This window comes from Plodia interpunctella, chromosome 12 (assembly GCF_027563975.2).
Source record: "Plodia interpunctella isolate USDA-ARS_2022_Savannah chromosome 12, ilPloInte3.2, whole genome shotgun sequence".
NCBI lineage: Eukaryota > Metazoa > Arthropoda > Insecta > Lepidoptera > Pyralidae > Plodia > Plodia interpunctella.
The window spans coordinates 1,099,620-1,124,614 of NC_071305.1; the positions used below are offsets into that span (position 1 = coordinate 1,099,620).

At 34.5% G+C, this 24,995-nt stretch overlaps 1 protein-coding gene across 1 annotated transcript in view; it reads left to right on the forward strand.

Annotated features, from left to right (window-relative positions):
• The first annotated feature begins 284 nt into the window (after positions 1-284).
• Positions 285-24,995, forward strand: part of LOC128674065 (acyl-CoA:lysophosphatidylglycerol acyltransferase 1-like) — a 194,036-nt gene continuing 169,325 nt past the window's right edge. Inside the window, exon 1 of the mRNA XM_053752356.2 lies at positions 285-448. Coding sequence (XP_053608331.1) covers positions 319-448 — 130 coding nt within the window. The 5' untranslated portion in view covers positions 285-318. The remainder of the gene's footprint in view (positions 449-24,995) is intronic.

Below are 24,995 nucleotides of genomic sequence, written 5' to 3' on the forward strand. Positions count from 1 at the left end.
TATCTATCGGACGCCGCACGAAATAGAATCAGCCTCTTCTATCAAGCATGACTTTCTACGCTCACGCGTCTCCTCAAATTCTCCTCTGAGCAGTGCAATTATCAACCGTATCCTTTTGAGTTATAGCTCATTATTCCAACTTCACTATCTGAGATCTCAGCTTTATTTATGTCGGTCGTGACTACATTCGGATGGTGCACTACAGTCCGTGTTGAAATGAGAAAGACGATAGTATTCCCTTTACCTTCCATTCAATTATGGACTTTGCCGCTTGAGTTTAAAATTGAATTTGCATTGTAAAGTCTGTTATCTGTTACAATGGTCGTGGGTATCCTCAGGGTGATGCCATTGCATTGCCGGACGCTGTTATTGTGCAACTGGGGGCCAAGTTACTTTGTTTCGACGTTGGTATTCTTGCGAATCGTTTTCTCCAAGATATTTGACCAGTGTAAGTGAACCCGTTATGTTTGGATCTGTCGAATATTTAGCTGGAATAGTCTAGTCTTAGGTTGCTTTTCCACCAGAATTGTGCTATGCTACGTTGCTTTTGCGTTTGTTATCCATCAACCATACTCATTGGTCCAAATAACGTAGCTTTGGTATAACTTTTTCTTAGCTAATTATTAGTCAAATATTATTAACAACAAGACACCATTACCAATACTGAGTTACTAAGCCATGCTCTGAATGGTACTCGTGTTTTTCTTACTGTTGATTCATTGCAAAATACCAGCTCATCTATCTGGCGAATTTCGGGATAAAAAGTAACCTATATGTTATTCCAGATTATATTCTACCCGTGAACCAATTTAATAACAATAGTTTTAGTAGATTTTGCATGAAGGACTGACAAACGTTTATCCTCACATACATCCTCACAAACTTTCGCATTTATAATATTAGTAAGATGTACAGGTAACTCTTCCTGCTAAATAACTTAGCATCAATGGTAATCATCATCATTATCAGCCATTAAACTTTAACAGTTTGGGGCACAGGCACCTTTGAACGAATTGGTTTTAACGACTGCAAATACAACCGGGACCAATGGCTTAACGTGCCTTCCAAAGCACGTAGGAGCTGAAGATAATACATTTTTGGTCACCCATCCATTGGCCGACCATTGCGATTCTTAACCGCCACTATCGCAGGCCGAGCGTGCTAACCATTAGGCTATTGAGCATTAGTGGTAACTGCCACATAGTTTCATACTTTAGCTTTTATTTCCTTTCCTAGTAGGTATTTTAAGAGTCTGAAACGGTTCTCCGACAATTGCTTCGTTTACGAACGATTCGCCGACAGAATAGAGGAGACATTCTGTCGGCGAATCGTTCGTAGATGATGCAATTGTCGGAGAACCGTTTCAGACTCGTATTTTAATGGAAAATCGCCCTTAAGCGTGTAAGGTTCTAGCTATGTTGGACATAAGATGTTACATTTAACGGTTGTGGAATTCGCGGTCCAATCTTCGTGGCTTATAGGTCAAATGTATAAATCTGTAAAAGGCGTCAGGTTTGACCTTTTGAGTAGATAAGCAAAGGTCTGGCCTGTGGCCATTCTAGCTCTGGAATCCAACCTTATAAGTATCTTAACATCCGAGATGGAGTTCAGCTTGCTCTATGCCTATTTAGATGAGTTGTAGTGTTAATTATTTCTAAAATGTAACTCTTTTAGCTATATATATATATATATATATATATATATATATATATATATATATATATATATATATATATATATATATATATATATATATATATATATATATATATATATATATATATATATATAAAGGTAAACTTGTAGTCATATCATTGTCATATCTATTTATTCTAACGAGTTGTTCGCCGAGACCTCGCGAACACAATTTTTTTTTACAATTAATTGTGAATATTTCCAAAACGACTTAACCGATTTTGATGCCCCGCGAACTTAAAAATTCTATTGACAGATCCCATATACCTTTTATATTTCATCAAAATCAGACCAAAGGTTCGAAAGTTATCGCGTTACAAACATACATACATACAAATAAATCGCTCGCTCGGTCGATAAACATAAGTTCACGCGAGCGAAGCTGCGGGCAAGAGCTAGTAGTCTTTAAAACATCTCTTCAAAGCAGTTATCAATATGTATGAAAACTAGATCACATGCAGGTATAATGTTTTGAACACGCCGCGCCGTCTCGCGTATTTATTTGAGTTGTCACTTCTATACGATTGTAACGCATGTCTGTGATATTTTCCATATAGGATGCAATAAAAATATATTTATTTCAGACATAATAATATGTCAATTTTGGGAATACATGCGTTATATTTAATTACTGTACCTACTAAACGCCTTCTCGGATATAGATAGGTTTAATGAACTGTATTCCCATAAAGACACAAAGCCATTTACATGAAACATAATTTTAAATATAAAAAATTACTATATAAATCTCTGTACACTTAACTTTATGTTTGGGAAATATCAAGCAGATTGATTAAGTAGGTAAAGCGTAACACATAAGCAAACAAACTACTTTCGCATTTATAGTATGTTGTTGGGATACATGATAACAACAGAGACAAGTGATTCAAATAACTGGTCGTTGACCTATTTTACAGAACTATTTATAATATATATGAGGAACTATTTGTATATCCCGTGTTTATCGATTTTGATTATTTAATATTAGTTTTTTAGAAAATGATATGCTACCGGAACTTAGCATATAATTTTTTCAAAAAAATTTTTTTTAATGAAAAACGTTAGAACTATTCTTGAAATGTGTCAGGAACTATAGAACTCATGTGGATGCATGTAAAACTCCAATGAAACTTTGATATTCTATAACTTGGTATGCCAAGTTCACAGACACTTTTTCGATAGCATTAGAAACTGACTATACATAAAGTGTCTATCAAACCTACCTATCTATCATCACTTTGTTTATATCATAGTAGGGCCTCGTTAAAATAATTGGTCGGCAACGTACGATAATTTTATGATTATAGTTTACCTCTTTTGTGTTTGTATGAGAATGGTGTCGGTGTGTATGATAGCATCAGTAATGTTGATGAAGAAAGTGATTGCAGTTACCTGGTTAAGTCGTTAACATTTTTGATGATTGGCGAACAATTGTTATAATTATTAGCTTAATCGACAGGTTTTATACTTGAATGGATTTGAATACCAGGAGTATAGAATATTATTGTTTTATGTATTTACTTCGTTGTTATTATTTGCACACTAAATATTCCTAATAATGATTTCTGGTTCGTTCTTTTGTACAGTCAACAGCACATCAAGTGACCCTGCATGAACCTCTATGGCGGCGAGTTTGCAATGCATTCGGGTAGGTTGATGTGCTGTTGACTGTACCCACATGTGCTGTTGTCCGGTCCCAGTACATTGTAACTTATAATATATTATAATAATAGATACTTAACGTATGATTCCGTCTTAAAATAGGACCACTCCATATCCCGTGGATGTCGTACGAGGCGACTAAGGGACACACAGCCTAGGCAGATGATAAGCAACAATTGTATGCCCAAGGAGAGTTGACGTCAGGCAGACGGTTATAAAATCACAGCAGAATCTTCAAAATGTTAAGGTGTTTTTGCGCTCACCCCGAACTTAGTTCATACTTGTTTATTGCTTTCATTTGCTGTACATTAGGTATTATTGTAACATTTTATGTGCACAAATGAGCCCTGGAAGAGCGTTGCAATTTAATTGTAGTTATATAATAATAAAGCATTATATTATTTTATATTATTGTTAATTAATTCGTATAATAAAATAATAATAAAAATAAAAATCTAAATGTTATAAAATTACGATAATTTAATAGGTTATTACCATATTACTTCGCGACTTTACAACCCCGCAAGCAACTGGGACATATGGAGATGAAAGTTTTTTTTTAATGTTTTGGTTAATAAATAAAATAAATAGACAAAAAAGTATTGGTGGCGTTAGTGTGCGCTTATGTACCCTCTTATAAGCAAAACTCACACGGAAATCCTACCAAAAGAGACGAATATGACTTCATAAATCCCTGTCAAACAGCATTTATGCCGACCTTGGCGATTCACAGCCAAATCCGCAGGGTGGCCATATGTTACGCAAATATGGGACGGTGTATGAAATCCGTATAAATCCAATTTTTTTGTTATGTAAATACTTAAATGTATCCTATAAGTATGTTTCCTGATCCAGTTACCTAAACGGAAAAGTAACTAGGAAGCCGAAGGAAAAATGTCTAAAATTATTGTTTTCGAAAATTTTCCATTAAGTACTTATTTGGAAGTTTTTAGTCCCATGATTTTCATGGTTTTTTAGGTCAAAGGGCATTACAGTTTTGATTTCCATAAGAAATCAATGGTTATATAATTTGATATCGTCAACTAACAATATAAGTTTGATTTTTTTTTTGGTGCTCCTAATTTTTGTGTTATTTAAACTTTCACTTTAAACACATAACTATATTATAGATTAACGGGACTTAGCTTCCACACAAAATATTGGTTACTATAAGATGGCAACCCTAAATATTCACCCGTTCCGCTGAATAGCCATTTATTGAGACCGGCTCTGAATTTTGGACCTTAATGACAAAAACCTGGAGGAACATCAGTCGTCGGTATTGTATGTAATTCTCATGCATATTTTCATGAATTTACTATTAAGTGGTTTGTATTTCCTATGTATGTATTTCATCTGTTCCCTCATAATTTTTATATGTTGTCTGTTTTCTGTTAATCAAATCTTGCATGTTAAAATTCCTATTTGGGTGGTTAGCAGAGCGTTTCGACCGCTGCGGCCGCGCGGTCATTACAACCCGTCAATTTTTTTGAGGAAGGAATCATTTCCAAAATCATTCATTCATAAAATTTACATTACTACAGTACAGAGTAATTAATGTACAGCCATATAGTTAAACTCATTCTTGTCTTTGTTAAAATTTGAAAAATTGTAATGACAGCGAAACCACACATTTCCGCTTCAAGTCATTAGTAATTTAGTAAATCAACTGCACTGGCCACCAAGACTGCATTAGACAAATAAGTTGGAAATGTCGTTCTTATTTTAAATATTTTTTAATCTGATAGTGGGAACTGTTGTAATAACAAAATTTATGATGGTATATAAAGAATCAAACACGAGAATTAAATGTCATTTTAATCGATCAGTTTTATTAATTACTTACTATTTATTCGGTCACATTAAATATCAGAAATGCTTTTTGATTTGAAAATCTGTGACGACGTAACATACATGATTGTAATACAAACTCTCATACCTATGTATAATTCTCTTTTTGACATTAGTTTCAGTTTCTACAATAAGTAATTTCACAACACATATTATAACTTTCATTGAAATTTAATTCTACACTTCACAAGAGTGGATTTTGTGTATATTGTAAGTAAAATGTTTATAATTCATCGACGCCGTTCTGACCGCAATGTGGTTATATTGCTTGTAATTTACGACGAAATTAATCTATTGTGCGGTTAGCTGCAGTCTGAACCAACTAATAACTGATTAAAAATCTGTTCATTATTATACTATTATCTTTTAATTAATTAAATTTACAATTTTATGATTGTGGATTTTTGTGTTTGTTATTTTAATCATATTTATCATTATATATTTTCTTAATATTTTTATTAATTTTACGAAATGTCTGGAATAGGGCATATTACGAGCAAAGCTCAGCGCAGATGGCTCTACTGGTACAACTAAGGTATACAAACATTGCCAATGGAGGCAAAGAGCGCCAATTCAAATTTGATCAAATCAATATTGGTGCAGATTTACGACCAAAAATACCTTCTACGCAATCGTGGCGCGAGTTTAATGGAAAAAGGAAGGATTTAGTGAATTATCCTGAAAATAATAACACTATTTTAGGTTATGTTCTGCATTATTTGGTCAACTGTGGCCATAAACTGATATAAACTTGATTTTCACTGAAGATGTTACCTGTATGAAGTCCATATTTTAATAAGTCTTCACGTGTGAAGTGTTCCGAGCTTTTTTCGACCGTTTATTGTCTCGAAAATTTTACAGCGTGAGGCGTAACTCTTGCGTTACTGAGTGACTGACTGACAGACAACGCACAGCTGAAACTACTGGGCGTAGAAAGCTGAAACTTGGTGTGTAGGTTCCGAGGACTTTGTAGGGGAGCATTAAGAAGGGATTTCCCGAAATTCCCACGGGAAATGGATTTTAACTCACATACAAAGTTGTGGGCAAAAGCTTATATGATTCAAAAACTAAGTTCAGAGCTACAAGGTAAAAATTACTAGCATTTGGAATTGAACGAAATTGTAACTTATATTAAACTTGCAATTCTCCGGCACACGTCGCGGCCACCGGGTGTCGACAGCGAGTGTCCGACACTTGTACACGTTAGATTTATTTGTCGAGATTGCTCTTGTATCGAAGTGATACTTTACAAATATTGTACGTGTATCAGTTGTTGGGAAATACTTTGTTCTTTTGCTTTTTGTTTTCCTAAAACTTATATTGGAATGAAATTAAAAACTTTCTTTTCAACAGTGGTTAGAAATCATCGATTTGTTGACGTTAATAATTTAGTTATTTGTATAATTGTCAGACTTGTATAGTGGATAATGTTATAATGATTTTTTAGTTGGCCAAAGACAATAATTTAGTAGTTAATTATTTATTTCTAATCGTGTGTGTTATTGCCAATACCTTCCCTTCAGGCAACTTGAATAAAACATTACAATGACACAATGTAATTTTTTTCTGAATTACCTGATGATATCTGTGATAGTTACATACTCTAATATGTAATCTCCAGTATACAAATTTCTTCATAAAAGTTTCCTTTACCGAAAGCAAATGGTTGTATTGCTCGTGATCTGTGCCACGAATTTATACTAAGCTGAGACATTTCGATTATAGACATGAGTCTTAACCACTAGACCATCACTGCTTCAATTGGTCAATAAAACATTTTAATATTATAAACGAAAACCATACTTAGTAATTTACAAAAATATTTCCTTGAAAACTTTATCGATTTTGTTCTTCGTAGAATAAAAATGAGTTATGACCTAATTCGCGACAATATCGTCATTAATGATGACTCAAAATATTCATGAAAAACACCGAATTATAATACAATGTTACCGGATTTCGAAACAATACTAACAACGCCCACTAAAACGTATCGATCACATCACATTGTTATATTCTATTGTAACTGTTGCACAAGTGTGAAAGGTTACTTTTTTTGAAAACAAATTAACCACAGTCAAATAATTTTATATAGGTTCACATGAAATTGCACAGCATTTAAACATTTTGTACGAAAAGCGTCTTGGATAATAAATTATTCTTTGTTTGCAAAATAACGACATAAAATGCAACTAATTGCATTTCATGAGTGTAATAAATAAATAAAATTCTGTCATAACTGCATAGCGTGCACGACTTTGTATGAAATGGCGATTGTACAGAATGAATAAATATTTACGAATTCCATTATAGTCGGTTTATCAAAGAGTGAGTTTGAAATAAAGTAATTTGAAAATAAAGTCAAAATATGATGGTCGCATATCTTGAAAGAATTTGACAGATATTGGAAAGAAAAGCCAAAAAATGTGTAATGGCGATAAAGCAAATAAAAAGTAAGTGTTTTCTTCTGCACGTATTGTATTTTATATCTATATAGCTTTTCTAATGAACTGTAGATTATAATACCGATGCAAACCAACTGATTGTGAACATGCTATAAAATTCAAATCGCTCTATTATATAATTCATATCTCCTTTTATGTTCTTAGTTCCCATGTTGAGTGTTTATGTTGTGTACCAACAGTTAAAGTTGGTGTGGTAGCAAAACTGGACATATGAATATTAAAATCTATATTTTTGGCCGGAAGCGTCTGGTGATAGCTCCACTGTGTCCTCTCGTTGTTGGCCACGAGAGGTTTTAAATTCCAACATATTTTTGAGAAGACCGTGCGAAGCGGAGAAGAAAAATTGAGAATATGAAAAAAAAAATTCTATATAGGTTTGATAGGTGTTGGAGATTAAAACTCATTTTGGGTCACTGAGTTAGGATAGTAAGTACGATAAATCCTCGGTTCTAACAAAAAAATGTATGTAAAGTTAATTATAAAGAATTTTGCGACGATGCAGCCCAAATTCCCGTATTTTGGCTATGAGCAGTGAGAAGTAGCCCCACTGGGCTATCTTTGTCTCGCTCTGTTATCTCGTTTCCTGCGGTCTGCCACTTTGACCTCTGATAGTCTATCGGGGTAATGCGTCTGGGAATATCCTGTGATTTATATTGTTATTTTTGTCCTTATTTTATTATCGCGACTATAAACCTACTTATGAGGAACTAGCTGCGTGCCGGGCCTTCGCTCCCGTGGGAAATTCAGGATAAAATGCTATATATGATATATTCGACGCGTGTATGAAATGTCATTGAAACCCGCCCATTAGATTTAGCGTGATTGAGTAACAATCCTTACTAACTCACATCCAAATCTTTGCAATAATAATTACTAGCGTCCCGTCCCGATTTCACATAGTATAAAAGGCTGTTTTGTATTTGTAAACTTTCGTTGATAAATTGTCTTAATAACAGTAAACCTGCTTCAATATGCGTTGCGTGGTTGAAAAGGAGAAAGGTTAGCTTTATAATATGAATGGGATAGGAATGAAAACAATTTTATTGAAGCCATATATTGGGAGGTGTGGTCTACGAAAGAACGCAATTTCTTAGATCTCTTCGATCAAATTATTATTGAATTCTGTCTATTTTCTGAATTGGACTTCCAGAATTTATCTGAACTTTAGACTTTCCCTATCATTTGTTCATGACAAATTACATCAAATTTTAAATTATTTTATTGTATATTTCAAGGCTGCAAACTGATAGCACGCATTATCAACACGGTAATGATACCATTACCTATATACATTTGCTTAACAATACATTCGTGCTAGTAAATTATGCCGGATGATTTACCTAGATCTCGTACATAAATCTAAAACGTAATAGCATTGTAAATATTACATGTGCAACTCCGTCATATATGATCACTGTGTTTGCTACAATGACAAAAGTAATTTTATTTATTCTAGCTATTTATGCCCATATAGAAGAGGTTTTTGCCCAGCATTTGCACATAAATACATATAATTTTTATTTATAATACCTACGAGCAATATTTACTTACTTTGCGTACTAACTAAACTAATCTAAACTAATAGTCAACCAATAACAATATCAAAACCTCAGCAACCAATTTTATGATTTATCTGGCCTGAGATTCGCTACCTAAATTAGGACCACTGACCCTTGATGTTGATGTGGGTTGAATATGGACAGGCTGGTCGTGTCGAGGAATCACTGCCAAATTTTCAAAATTCAAAGTTTCATTGTATAAGACAGAATTTCCCCATTCAAAGCAAATCAAATCGAACACATCAAATTTTATTCTAATTCAGAAATTAGACCTTCGTAGGCACTTTTTGAGGTCATATTCTATATTTATTATTTTGACGGCCTCGATGGCCGCAGTGGTAGAGTTCTTGCCACTGAACCGAAAGGTCCCGGGTTCGATCGTTCGGGTCATGATGGAAAATGATCTTCTTCTGATTGGCCCGGGTCTTGAATGTTTATCTATTTATGTATTTGTTATAAAATATAGTATCGTTGAGTTAGTATCCCATAACACAAGTCCCGGCTACTTTGGGGCTAGCTCAATCTGTGTGATTTGTCCTAATATATTTATTTATTTAATAAAATTTACCAAAGCTACAAACTGCTAGCATTTCGGAACGACCACTGCTGTAAAGAAATGCCGAAAGAAATTTGCAAGTTGGTCTGTAGGTACGTGTTTATTGTGTTGGCGCTAGTGAGCCAACTGAATCATAAAACCCAGCTTGTAACTATACAGATATGCGGCAAGTTGGAAGGCATGTACTAAATAATATTCAATAAAACCATATTAATTATACTGCAAGTCAACAGCCCCCGCTGACTCACGAGTCACGAGTCAAGTTCTAAGAAAGCTATTAATCAATAGTCGTTTATTTGTATTGACGTATTGCAATTTTGCATACTGCGTTCCAAAAACGGTATCGACTAAGCAAGTTACGTGGCGCAAGTGTTTCGCACCTTTTGGGAATATATTTAATGCCAAAAACATGATTTTGTTTTTGATAACGTCACCTTCGTCAAAATGGAGACTTGTTATCTTGGTGATAAATTGTTTGTTCTAATGTCTGCTGCGTTATCCTTATCATACAGATGACTTGACATAGTTTTATATTATTTTATACTGTCTCCTGTCAATCGCGGCTCGCGGTTGCCTATTCCAATTTCCAATTTTCATTAAAATAGGCCCAGCGATTTAGTCATGAAAGCGTGACAGCCAGTTTCGAATTTAGAATTTTAGTTGGTTAGTATGGATTCTCTTAGTCTTATCCATTTTAATTAAAAATATAGATGTAATAATTACATGGTATGAACGCCACAGTTTTCTTGGTAATATTAAATGGTGGGTTCTAAATTTTGCTCCTCTACTTTTCCCTTGTGCTAGATCATCAAGTGACGTCTGCAAAAGAGTCATTACGGTGTGTAATTCCGCCCTAAAATAGGACCAGTTCAGACCAGTGTAAAGAGTTATTCGATTATAAAATGTATTTCATGTATTTCCGATCAGATAATAGAAGCAGTCTTGAATGTCACACTCATAGTGGTGCCGACTTTTTGTCACATTAGTGTTACACTTGAGATTTTTTCAAAACCTTATATATAGGTTATATAAAACGCATTGACGTTACATTTTTCTACGGATAGTTCTACTTAAATTTACGACATGTAAAAATAAATGTGGCATGTGGTCGAACCTTATAATAGAACCACTACATGTCCTCCTAAAAGAAGCGGTGGTAGTGTAATGGTTAAAACGCCCGCCTGTGGATCGAAAGTTCCCAGGTTCGAATCCTACGCGTGCCACATGAGTTTGTATACCAATCTGACTCATGTATAGTAGTTTTCATCGACCACCACTTGCTACCGGTGAAGGAAAACATCGTGAGGAAACCTCCACACTGGTTGATTATTAACTTGTGAGTGAAATGGTGAAGGCAATGGCAAACCACTTCATGAATAATGCCAAGAAAGTTGTTGTGTGTGTTTCATTCCACGTAATGACCCTCAGTCATGAGGAATACGACTATGAAGAGAAGAGTGTCCTCCCATGGATGTCGTACAAGGCGACTAAGAAATATATAGCATTCTTGAAAAGCGTGACGCAAGGTGGCGGCGGGTTGTTAAATCACAATCAAATCAAATCTTCAAAAATTTTACGGCGACCCGAAGTTAGCGGTGTCATTGATGAGAAAGAGAAAGACAGAGATTTGATGCATGGAAAGCGTTTGAGAAAGTGTTATTGTAATTTTTTTTTTCATTGCATTTAGGAGCCACAAAAGAAGTAACAACTGCTATTATAACGACCGTGTAAAGGTGTTAAAAGTATATTATCATACTTTGTACTAATATTTAAAATGCTTTCTCACTCTTGTTTGTTATCATGTCTATTCATTCTAGAAAGAGACAACACTAGAGTTGAGGACGGTTTGAATAATAAAGCTGTGTTACTGTCTTTTATTTAAATAATTTCTCAAGTATTACTAATGTCATAGGCCCATCAATAAATCGTGTAGTGTCACTTATTATCATAAAGCATAATGTGTTTGTTAAGCACTATTGTTTACAAGTGTCTGGGAATTATAGTAATAAAGTCACCGGGGTCATTGAACCATTTGCATTATTTATTGTTTATTTATAATATGTACTTGTATATGTACTTGTCGTGTTGTCTATAAGAATATACGACCTATATTTGTATGGGGCGTTTATATCCAAAAATTATATTATGGTCGTAGTCAGGCGTAGGTACAGAAATATAAACTTATGTGAGAGCGTCGCTACTGTTGAACAAATTTGACAGGAAAATGACTTTTCTACAATTCTCAAATCTTGGCCGCTAGATCGAGTATCCATGTCATTTTGAAGGTGATCTTAACTGAGAGTACGTATGACTTGAAATCGAAATAATCACCAATGTATAGGTAATTAATCCTGCAACAGTTTAACCAAATAGGAAAATTAAACTATATTGAAGCCGAGTGACCATCTATTTTAAATCCCAGCGCTATTTTATATTTCACAATCGCTCGATGTTCGATGACGTCGGAAAAATTCAAAACTCTAAACTGACAAGTTAGTGATACACTCTAGAAAGTGGTATATGCACGCAAAAGTTATAAATATTCCCTACTTTCATTATGCATATAAATGTATGTAATACACCTTCCTTTTATGCAATACTAGCGGCCCATCCTGGCTTCGATGAGGTAAAAACATAATAAATTATGCCCCTTAACCTTCATCAGGAATCACTCTTTGTATTGGCGAAAACCGCGTGAAATCCGTGAGTTTATTGCGAACAGACAGACAGACGCGGTAGAGGATATTTTTAAACTTATTTCATGAGAAAATAAATAAGTCACGTAAGATTTCGTTCATAAGTTTATGCATTAGAAACGTGTTTTATCATATAACCCAGTTTCTAGGAGAATTAAACATTTCACGCTTGATTTCAGTAGCTTTTGTGTACATATTCCCAACAGTTGCATCATTGTCCATTATGGTTGCTATAACACTGCAAGTGTGAAAGGTTACACTATTATGTTATTCGCTATTATCTCCGCTATTGTCTGTTATATGGCAGAATTTAATGTGAATGTGTTAACGCAAAATGCCAAATTGATTGGTATGGTATTATGTGTGTGGTCTTTTTTAGATATTACCGTATTGTTTCTTAAAAAAAGAGATGCAAGATTGGACCTTTTGATTTTCTTTTGCGACTGTAAATAGATACACAATAGCTTACAGATAATAACGTACACTAACTCATATCAACAAAACCTTTTTTTTTCGATAGAATATTCTGTCTGTTCTCGAGATTCCATGTCAGAAGTTTATAAGTCATCATAATGATCATCAACATCCTCATCATTGTCGTTGTCATCATCGGCAGCCCTTTATATCCCACTGCTGTGTATAGTCCTCTCTCAAGGTATTCCTTTCTACTATTCCTTGTTCTGTTCGAAACAGATTTCGATTTCGATATGGATTTATGTTAAGGACCCATCTTGCCTTCGGATGTCCTACGCTTGCCGTCTATAGACTATCATTCTGTTAGCTCCCTACTTCACTTAACCTATATTTGTCCTTTATATGACGTGATGCGGCATATGATTTTATATTCCTTGGTCTCCCTGGACTTCAGCTAAAGTATCTTGCTTCAGCGTCTTCTCTTAAAATAACTGTAATTCCAGTTTCTATTATAGCTAAAGGTTGTCGATCCTTTGATATGGAACCAAAATGGTGTTTATTACGAAAGCCCACATTGTTTTCAGCATTGAACTTAACCCCACGTCTCCGGGTCGTGTCGTGACCAAATTCTGGGGCCTTGACAATGGACGTGCGTGCGTTTTAGTGTTTACTCATCACGATACACAAATACTGAGAATTTCTAAGACGTTACGGATTATATTAGGTACGCAAGTCATGAGTTAGCCCCAAAGTAAGTTCGAGACTGTGAGATACGAACTCTAAAACTTGTCATTTAAAACTAGATTTTGCCTGAGCCTTCGTCCGCGTGAATTTCCCAAGGTAACAATACTATTTTTCTGAAATGAATGGTGTTATATAAGTACTTTATATTTCTCTTATATTCTATCTTTCATGACTTAACAACTAAAATATTCTCTATATTTTAACCTTGTTATTTATAAAAAAGAAAAAACATACTCCAATCTAAAATGTGTTTTGTCTCTGTCTGTCAATTTCAAATATTAGATACAAAGAGCGATTAGTGACATGACAAATTTTAGCTTAAGAATATGTTATAACTTTTTAACGAATAACAGGGCAGGGTTAAACAGATATAAAATCGTTTAGCTGGTCCAGTGAGCAAACGCTCACGTCTCTCAACATTGCGGTCACGCAGCGCCTTTCCATTTTCCGGCTTCTCGTTTGTATAAACTTGCTTTGAATTCCTCATGGTTATATTTGCTGTCTCCGTTTAAATCGCAGAGAAGATATGAAAATTATTAATAATTCTTTCACGTCAAAACTAACAAAAATGTGTTGTATTTTTAGATAGTTACGAGTATATAATACGTCTATAAAAATAAAACAAACATGTGTATGTGTCAAATGTAAATTATTGTAGACCTATGGAGAAGACTCTTGTCTTTCGCGTCAACTCGCTATGAGCTATGGAGTGATTAGAGGACCTTTCCCAGACTACCTGTCCCAAACACTCTTTTCTTTAAGGTGACTACGCCTTATTTGGTTAGTAGAGATTCCTATGTTTTATAACAATAAAATTATAAATATCTTGTTTACTTACTTGACAAATATATCGCTTATCTACTTGAGAGTAGTTATACACAAAATATATATTTCAAAGTAGGTAACATATCCTAAAGCAAAGATTCGAATTTTATAAGAAAATTAAACCGATTTAAACCTCAAAATTTTCTTGAAAACCGTTCGAATTGTCAATTATTATTTTTTTATGCCCATTATTATAGTATTATATCTTGTACAAACTGCAATTTAAATTATTTCTTTCCGACTTGATACTAAAGTCGTTTCGTTTTTATGAGTATAAAATTTTCATTACTTATCTTCTTAAAAAATAAGTTAGATCGTTTGCAGTTCTTGCTCTATTTCTTAACTTATAAAAAGTTACGTCAGAACCTTAGTGTAAGTTTTAATTTTTCTTCTCTTAATTTTCTTAGAATTGAGTTTAATTTACGAGCGAACTTGTTTTTCGCTTCTATTATTTTTGATCCTCTTAAAATCCAATCGGAACTTGTTTTCAGTGGCCAGTGATAAAAGATATTTACAGAAATGTACATCTTTTCTATTATTAGGCGTTAAGAAATTCTCCAAATATTGTTAGCGTGTCGACTCGGTGAATTATATTAGTGAAGACCAATGAGACGCCACCGATATGAAGTTTTATTTGCATTTTTTTATGTACTACTTTTCTACATATAAAAAAACTATAACGTTCAAACCGATTACGTTGAATGTGCTAATGGAGATCACCAACGTAATTATTTTATATTCTTCACTTCACAGAATAGGAATTAAGAGTACTTTAAAAGCTACGTACTACTGTTTTACCGCTGTGACATACTGAAGCTATCGAAGTGACCCGGTTCTTGCAAGAATATATTTAGTGTCCGATAGAGCACTTACAGATTTTCCATCGAAACGCAAATAATATTCTCTTAACGAACCCCAATAATGTACCTGCAACCCGAATACGTTTTATGATCTCATCCGGGCTATCGCATTTCAGAACGTCTCTATTGTGCACAATCCACCGAGGTACTAACTTACTATAACTTGTCTCGACTTGTTCAGTCCTGTTTTGAGCCTTTTGTTGACAGCCATCCGGGACTCTGGACCCGGTATTGAGGAAACAAGCTGTGTTTTGTTTGCAAATGTTTTTGGTGAGCTAGATACAATACAACTGGCTTTCTCAAATTCTTTTGAAATGCATATACACAATGATTTGGCATTGGCCTACTTGGATAAGATTGGGGCATCAAGTTTTATGCGGATTGGTGGGTTTTAATAGCTTAAAAACACAGCCAGGACCGACTAGTTAACAGAATTCCGAAGCACGGAGAGGCTTTCAACTCAAATTTAATGGATGTCCGAACAATTTCAATCATGGCGACAATTTCGACAATTATGATAAAAAATATCCTATGTGTTATTCCAAGTTATATTCTATGCGTGTACCAAATTTCATAACATACGGTCCAGTAGATTTTGCATGAAAGAGTGACGAACATACATACATATACACATCCTCACAACTTTCTGATTTACAATATTAGTAGGACGTAGGACAAAGAAGAAATGTGAAAGTGTGTTTGTCCTTTTTTCACTTCACAACGGAGTACATAATATATTAATATATGGATATTTATATGGAAATAGTTCGGACTTCGAAGTGTGGGTGGAGAGTAACATACTCGTAGGCTACTATTTGCCGCGGGTAAAAGCTACTGATACCATATATCCTTTGAGACTGTAGATTCTGCAGTTACACTGTACTTCAATCTTGGTTATTGACTAGAAAATGTTCTTCTTCATAGTCGTATTCCTCATGGGTCGTGGTTATTATGTGGAATGAAACGCACACAACAACTTTCTTGGCATTATTAATGGAGTGGTTTGCCATTGCCGTGTCCATTTCACACACGTGTTAATAAGAATCAACCAGTGTACAGGTTTCCTCACGATGTTTTCCTTCACCGGAAACAAATGGTGGACGATGAAAACACGAGTCAGATTGGTATACAAACCCATGTGGACAACTGGGACCTTTCGATCCACAGGCGGGCGTCTTAACCATTACACCACCACCGCTTCAGAAAATGTTACCTAGTTGCAAAACATTTTGTTACACAATTTTATTTGTTAAGCAAGACGAGGGTTCAAATTCAGTAGAATGCATTTCGTTTGTATCTTAAACGGTGGTGAAGCTTATCTAGTGGTTGTGGAGTATGGTGGGGCCACGAAAATGGCCTACGAAATTTTTATTTGAAAAAATATTCAATATTCGAAAGTAGCCCGTCATTACATAGAATAAAATAAATTCGCTTCCCTATCTCTATGCACGCAAACTTTAAAACCACCCAACAGATTTTGATCTGGATAACAATGTTAAAAAAATATTTATCGGCTTTGTAATATTTTTTGATAATGTCACTGAGTTTCATCAGCATACGCTCGGTCAAAACTTCAAAATTAAACTAAATAAAAAAAGTTTGTGAGCAATCCGTAATCCGTATTAAACTTCATCAAAAATAAACTACATGTTTAAGACCACCCCATAGATTTTATTATTAGCCTAATAATTTTCTTTTCATTATTTTCAGGTAAGTCTCCATTTTTCTATTCAACATGTACCAAAAAATCTTCTGGTGCAGGTATAATGTAAGTAGCATGAAATTGATTAACGGAACTTTCTATTTCACGGTCGGTTATCAAGGCACAGGATGGATCTAATCTACAGTTCAATTACAAATTGATTTATCTGTTAAAAAACATAAAAGTATTGTTTAATAACATGTGACTTTCTTTTAACATGAGGCTCTCGATGTGTTCTTTTTTCAATTTTGATAATTTTCAATATCTAATATTTATTTTGTTTAATCCTTAAACTACACTAAGTATTTCTCGTGGCCACACACGTCCAGCAATTCGACATTGGCTTAGCTAATATTTTTTTTTTATTAAATTTTTATATCAAAATTTACGAATTTCTCGTGTTAAATGACGATCGAAAACTCTTTTGTTGTGGCCACACACGTACCGTTAGCAACATAGCAACGAAGTGTCCGGGCAATCGTACTGATCGCATCCAATCTCCAGATGCAGGCAGTATTGCAGATACATTGTCAGGCAAATTTTATCAGTTATGTGGGACTGCAGTGTTGCAAGTTGCGCCAATTCCGAGGGACGGGGTTGCCAGTTTTATAAATATTTTCATTCAACATTGGCTTAGCTAATCTTTTTTTTTATTAAATATTTATATCAAAATTTACGAATTTCTCGTGTTAAATGACGATCGAAAACTCTTTTGTTGCTTTGACGAACTCTGCGTCGTTGGCGCCATGCGCCAGGGCGTTTTGTTATGTCGATGACTTGAAGTGCTTTGGAAGGAGTGAAAGAATGCGAGGTTATTAATGATACTACTTCCCAAAATCAAAACCAAATAATTTATTCAGAAAGTGGCCCTTTACAGGCACTTTTTCACGTCATATACGGAATTAAGATTAATAATAATACATATATAGATAAACATCCAAGACACGGGCCAATCAGAAAAAATCATTTTCCATTCATCACCCGACAGGGGATCGAACCCAGGACCTCTCGGTTCAGTGGCAAGAACCTTACCACTGCGCCACCGAGGTCGTCAATTATTACTTACTATTCTACCCAAATTCAAGAAATATCCATTTTATTTAAATTTCAAATCATCCTTTATAAAATGTCTCATATATAATAGTCTGTCCACCTGATTTATGGGAAGCATCAAGTTGCAACAAATTTGTGTTCTGCACACGCAATGTCTAGGGTTGCCAGACCGGAAAATGTTGCCCGGGACGAAATGAAATTGTACACGTGAAAAATTATGGCAATACCGACGCAAAATTGTATCGCGGTGTCCTCAACTTTCGTGACGTGTATTAATATCAACGTTGTATTTTTCATAAATTGGAATAAATGAAATAAAGAATAGTAGGAACTAACATTTGGGAAAGGATCTACGAACATAAATTTCGCACTGAAGTCCCGTGTTTCATCAAAATTCGTCAAGTGAATTCAGCAATATTTCTGGGAAAGTGTTCTACCAAATCATGTTCATTTTTTTGCTGCAGATGATAGAAATATTGTTTGTTGTCGCTTACTACTCTCGTTACGTTGTTTATTTCCTAACATTTACAATAGACTAGCTTTTGCCCGCGGCTTCGCCCGCGTGAATTTCATAACAAAATCTCAGTAATTATTTTATCGCCTACTCTGTAAGATTGGTAAACACATATGATTCTGCATTCACATTTTTTCTCATCTTAAGTTCAATTTATTTGTTTCTGTTTCCCGCTGCGTGTCTCGTGCCGCAAACTTGTCCAATCCCGCTTCCTGTTATGTAAAGTAGATATCCTGTTCCGTTTCCCACTAAAAAATTTTAAAGTAAATCGTCTCCGTGGATTGTTATTTTAATTTTCCTACAGGACCCTTCTTATTTTCCGGGATGAAATGTCTATAAGATGTTAACCCGGGATTCCGAGGAAATTTTGATTCATAATTAGTTTTTAATTATCCTACGGGAACCTGACCATTTACCGGGATGAAACGTATCTAAGATATTAACCCGGTATATAAGGTACCTACATACCAATTTTCAAGCAAATCGGTTTGGTAAATTTCGAGTGATACGCGTTTAGACAGACAGACAGACAGACAAAAATTTCCAAAACGATATTTTCGTCATCTATATCAGTAACTAAGTATATTCCATGAAGACTTAAAAAAGAAATCCAATGTACAAATTTGGCCTTTCTTCAATTTTATTATATGTATTGATTTTACAGATTTTTTTTATTGGATTAAACGCACCAGCAGTAGTCTTATTATATCGTTTGCTTAACATACGCGTATAAGCTAATAGTTAACACACTAATTAAACATAAATAACCACTTTCGGGTACCGAGTCGATCGCTGATTAATCCGTTCAGTGATAATGCCGATTAATTCTGCCACGATTCTCTCTTTGTGATTTACACTGTGCTAGCAGAGTGGGCTAGTAATAGTACTTAATATTTGCTGTTCTTATAGTCTCGTGTGTCCCGACTGTGTCGAGGCTACTAGACATGAAGCCAGAGTCCTTGCAGAAAAGGTTTTTGATTTAAATTGATTTGTTATACAGGGTTACTGGTATCAAACGCACAACCTCCTAAAGACTACTTGGGTATTTATATATAACTTTTATTGTACGACTTTTCGTGATTCGTAGTTCTTTTTCATATATAAAAAAAATCAATCTAATTTGCGATTCTATATATCTTAACTCTATGTAATAGCCAAGCAACACGAGACAGTACAGTAGCGTTAAATTATTATAGCGAAATCAAATATAGAGTTAACATTTTTTAGAAACGATATCAAAACTAAAGCGAAAAATTTTGTATTTATTACGTTTAGATAAAAGTCGTAGAACAAAAGATATAGTCGCTATGTATAATACGTTATGACGTCTTTGTAAGGTTATGCGTTAGATACCAGTAACCCTGTAATGTCACACATACTTTTAATTAAATTTTGAAAATAATAATGATATTAAAAAATTCCTGCTCGATTCCGGCATTTATTATTTTTAAGACTTTTTGATCGATGATTTGCCTGCGAAATAGCACTTGTTTTATGTATTACTGTGGGTTATATTATTATTACTGTAATAGGTTATTACTGTGGTTTTAGCCAGCCTATGACTAAATGAGCGAGATAAATTTATTCGAGTTAAGAAGAAAGCATTTCAAGGACAAAGATAATTTATTTGCATTATGAAGTTATTCTGTACCTACATGATAACATTTTATAAATTATCTATATTATAGTATAATATACCTACGTCTCGAATGACATTCAGTTTCAGTCTTCTTCTTGACTTTATCCCACTCGTGTGGGGTCGGCACAGTATGTAAGTTCCTTCCATTTCGTTCTATCATTTGCCATATCCATTGATACTCCTTTCCTGTTCACACTATCCTTAACACACCACCTTCCTGGAACCTAGTAATAAAAATAAAGTATTTTGTATTAATACGGAATTAAAACCATCTTAATACAAAATATTTTATTCTACCAAAAGTATTATATATTTTTTCTTGATTATTATGTCGTCATTATCAGCTGACTAACCTTTCTTTAAGCACGATTGTTTATGGTCCTTTGCCAGTCACATCCATTGCTTTCTCGTTAAGTACTCGACTGCTATTTTCCCTGTCGGGGCCAGTCAACTCGACCAATGTAATCAAAATGTTAAGCCGTTTACTAATTCTACGGCTGCGCTATATTCCCTTTATTCCCTATAATTAAGTCGGGAGACAGGACGATAATCCTTCGGGATCCATGCCACGCTCAGTAGATAATTTCCTATAAATACGCCCAAATTCAAGGCGATCGGTTTTCCTTGAGCTGCTAAGTGAGGCCTTTACTATAGTATCTTAGATTAACCAGTCCATTTTTAAGACCAGGCGACAGAAGGAGGGCTTGTTTTAACGTGTCTGTGTGCCTGTATGTCTGTCCGTGGCATCGTAGCTACCAAAAAAAGGCTGAACCGATATTTTCTAGTATTTTTTTCAGCTGCCAATGCTATGTGTCCCTTAGCCGCCTTGTACGACATGCGTGTTCCCCAGTCTAGGGTTCGGCCACGTGTTACACTTCTTTTTACACGTCGTCAATTCAAGTAGAACTATCCGTAGGAAAATGTAACGTCAATGCGTTTTATATAACCTATATAATAAACTATAGAAAAAGTCTTAAGTGTCACACACTAGTGACAAAATAGACAACAGATTCGGCACTTTGATTATGACATTCAACACTGCTTCAATCTCTACTACTCCAAGACTGCTTCAATCTCTATTACTTCAATAATGCTTCAATAACGTAGTCGGCAATGCATGAAATAAATTTCGTAATTTAATAACTCATTTATCACATACAATACAGTTGTTCACAAAAACCACAGACGCGAATGCAGACAGGGTTTATGGTCAACTGTTTTTGAGAGTGCAATATCGGCAGTCAAATATTCGCATTCGCACGGTATACGCCGCAAATTGCATAATATCGAACAACATCGGTCGTCATAATAACAACACGACACAATAAGGTGTGGTGGGGTGCGAGGCATGACCGGTGAACGATTTAGTTCTAATGAAATTAACATTGGACCATATTTCAAGCATTAGTCATTCAAATTCAAATTAAAAATTCTTTATTCAATTTAGGATGATATCATGACTACATGATTGACGTCAAAAAATACTTAAACTAAGTCAAAGCGCAGGTGAAGAAGAAGCGGCTCAACAAACTTCACCGCAGCCTTTTCTCCAAGGACGTCAGTTAACAAATATAGGTCTTATACATATATTAAAAATTAGGAGGACGAATTTACATCATTATTAAAATGTCAAATTTGAATGAATAAATAAAATAAAAGTTGTATTTCCAATAAAATAATTGAAAATTGTCACACTTTATATATATATATATATATATATATATATATAAAAAAGGTAAATGTACAAAAGGTAAATGTACAAATTACATTATATCTCGATGGAAATTAATAATGAAATCTGATTATCTATATTTCTGACGAAGTTTTATTATGGGTTTACCCGAGCGATACCGAGACGCGCTGCTAGTCTGTTTTAAGTTTAACGTGTCTGTGTATCGTACTTACAAACAGATGAAATCTAGTTTTTAATTAATTTACATTTTTATTATTAGGTCGTTGTTCAGTGACTTGATCACAATAAAGTCGGATTTTTATTGGTCATATGGAATCAACTTATAATAAAATTGTATCTGAACATTGTCATTTATATATAATATGTATAGATAAAAATAGTAATACAATATATATAATAGTAATAGTATATAGATAAAAAATAAAATTGTCATATGCGATAAAGCAAACAACATGATAATTGTTCGTAAAAATCAAGAAATAAACAGAAATACTGTGAGAAATTAACGTTTGCTTAAACATTATTTTATTTTTTACATAAATTACTATTTCGAAGTGTATCGCTTATCCCTTGCACCACAAGCCAAAAGGCCGATACAATCTATGAGATCGCCGAGAGTACCCGTTATTTCCCACGGGGTGTACATTCTCATCCCTTTCGGATACTCATTTGCCGGTCGCCGATAACTAAGGAATATTCTGAATATCGAGTGGTTTTTTACCGCATTCTCAGGTAGAGCATTGTATGGAAATTGTTTCTGTGATATATGATGTGAGGTTTATGATGTATTTTGGTTTCGTGTACGAATTTTTACCCGTGCTTTTGCTTGCTGCTGTTATATATATGTAAAAAAAAATCCTATATACATACGAAGTTGTAAGGATATGGTACCGTAGGTATCTTTTACGCGAAATTTTATGTTAAGTACTCAGTTGTCAGTCCGTGTCCACGGCGACGATAACGAACCTTACGAGCGCTGACTTTTGAAGTGTGCCATGCATATAATTAATTTTTATGCTTGTTATAACGTAATTACGTTTATATTTTTTTAGGTGATTTTTAACATTTTCAACCTATCACAAAATAGTTAAAAAAAAACATTGAAAAGGCAAATCTTATCGAATATAAATAACGTCTTTATAATAAACTCTTTGTTTTTCTCATCACATCAACTGTTTTGTTTACCAGCGACGCGTTTCTCGATATCTCGGGATCTAATCAACGTATTCAACTTGCAACCTTCCGCTAAAAACTGTAAAAGTTTTTACGACCAGTAGTTTTTACGGACAAACATACAGAAAGACAGACAGACACAATGGCTTCTATGAAGTCCCCTCATAATTATTTTTCTATGTGCAGATATAGCCCACTTACAGTTTTATTATATGTATAGATATTGCAACTGACTGCAATATATTCCATTAAAATCATAAAAGAATCCGACACACTTCGTACAAATTGCCCACTCGAAGATACCAAATCTAACACGTAATTATTTAACTAATTACCATAGATGTATCTCCAATCCGTCGGGCATTTTTCAAAGAAGTCATTTATTTTTTTTTGGCCAGAAAACTTTGACAATGGCCGCATTGTGCCGGGTTGCTCCTTGCCCTTTCTGTCCCTTTTCTGTCCCTTATTGTTTCGTTTGTATTTATGGAGAGAATTTTAGGGACCCGCTGTTAACGGTTCGTTTTGAATATCTTGCCATACCAAGACAAATTATTATTCTATTCATGCAGTTTTTATTTTGTTTTGGACGTTTTTATATCGTGATAAGGGTTCAATAAATACTGTGATTTATTCACTAGTTCTGATTAAATAATTCTGTAAGGTATGGATCACGGACCAAAATATAGAGAACGCGGTGAGAAAGTCAAATGGTACCCCACTCACCTGCCTCAACCCCGCGTATAACACGTTTTATTGGTGAAATAGCAAATAAGAGATTCCTTTTTATTTTTGCTTTGTGATATGAATAGATGGATTATGCAACTTAGCTGTGTTGTCACTTGGAACTGTCACTTTTGAAAAAACATAAATGGAATAAAGTAACGCAATAAATGTCAGGGATAAAGGAAATAAAAAAAAAAAAAGTAACACCCTCTCATATAAAGAAATTGAATGAGCTTTCGTTAATAAGACAGGAATGCAACGATTCAATTAGTAATATATAACTCTTTAATTTCAAACAAATATGAGAAGAATTTTGCGGAATCTTAATTAGAAATATTGAGGAAATCATCCTTACGGAACCCTCAATTCATGATCGACTTAAGCCTGACCAATTTTTTACATCAGGCAAGTATCGACCTGTTTCACAGATCGAATAAGATTTCGCTATTTTCGGATGACCAAAATCAACATTTAAGTTTTTTGTGACCATTTTTTTGATCACACCTCACTCCCTGGGAGATGGGTTGGGATATTGGATGTTGCACATTTTTATTGTGGTGGTTTGTATTATGAATTTGTAGAACCAAATTCACTTGAAATTATTTACTTCAATGGCAAATATGGTGGTCTAGGCTGCATTCGGGGCTGTGACAGCGCAAAGCGCTGTGTAAGCGTAAAAATAAATACAATTTGGATGATTCGACTGTGATTTAATAACCGGCCATTGCCTCACGTCAATATCTAGAATTTATAGTTATAGTATCTATAGTTGTCTATCAGCGGCGAAGACTATATATGACCCTTTGTCTCCTCGTATGACGTACACGGATGGATACGGAGTGGTCCTATTCTAGGGCGGAACCACACAAACTATTACATCTCCATTATCGCACAATTAGCGCGCTGCATCACACGCGCTGTGCATGTCATTTCCTCGACAAGATGAGTTCTTGATTAGTTTCCGTCGAGGAACCGCCTAAGCGAACACATTGTGTTATAAATTATTCATATATATATATCTATACTATTGCTATCATGTTACATATTCATAGTTTTCGTGAATCTGAGCTTTTTCTCGGTTTCTTCCTCATTCGTTGAGCGTCGGAGCCCAGGGTCAGCTTTCTTATTTTTTTGTCTCAACTTCGCACGGTCGTCGACGTCCCTAGTCATC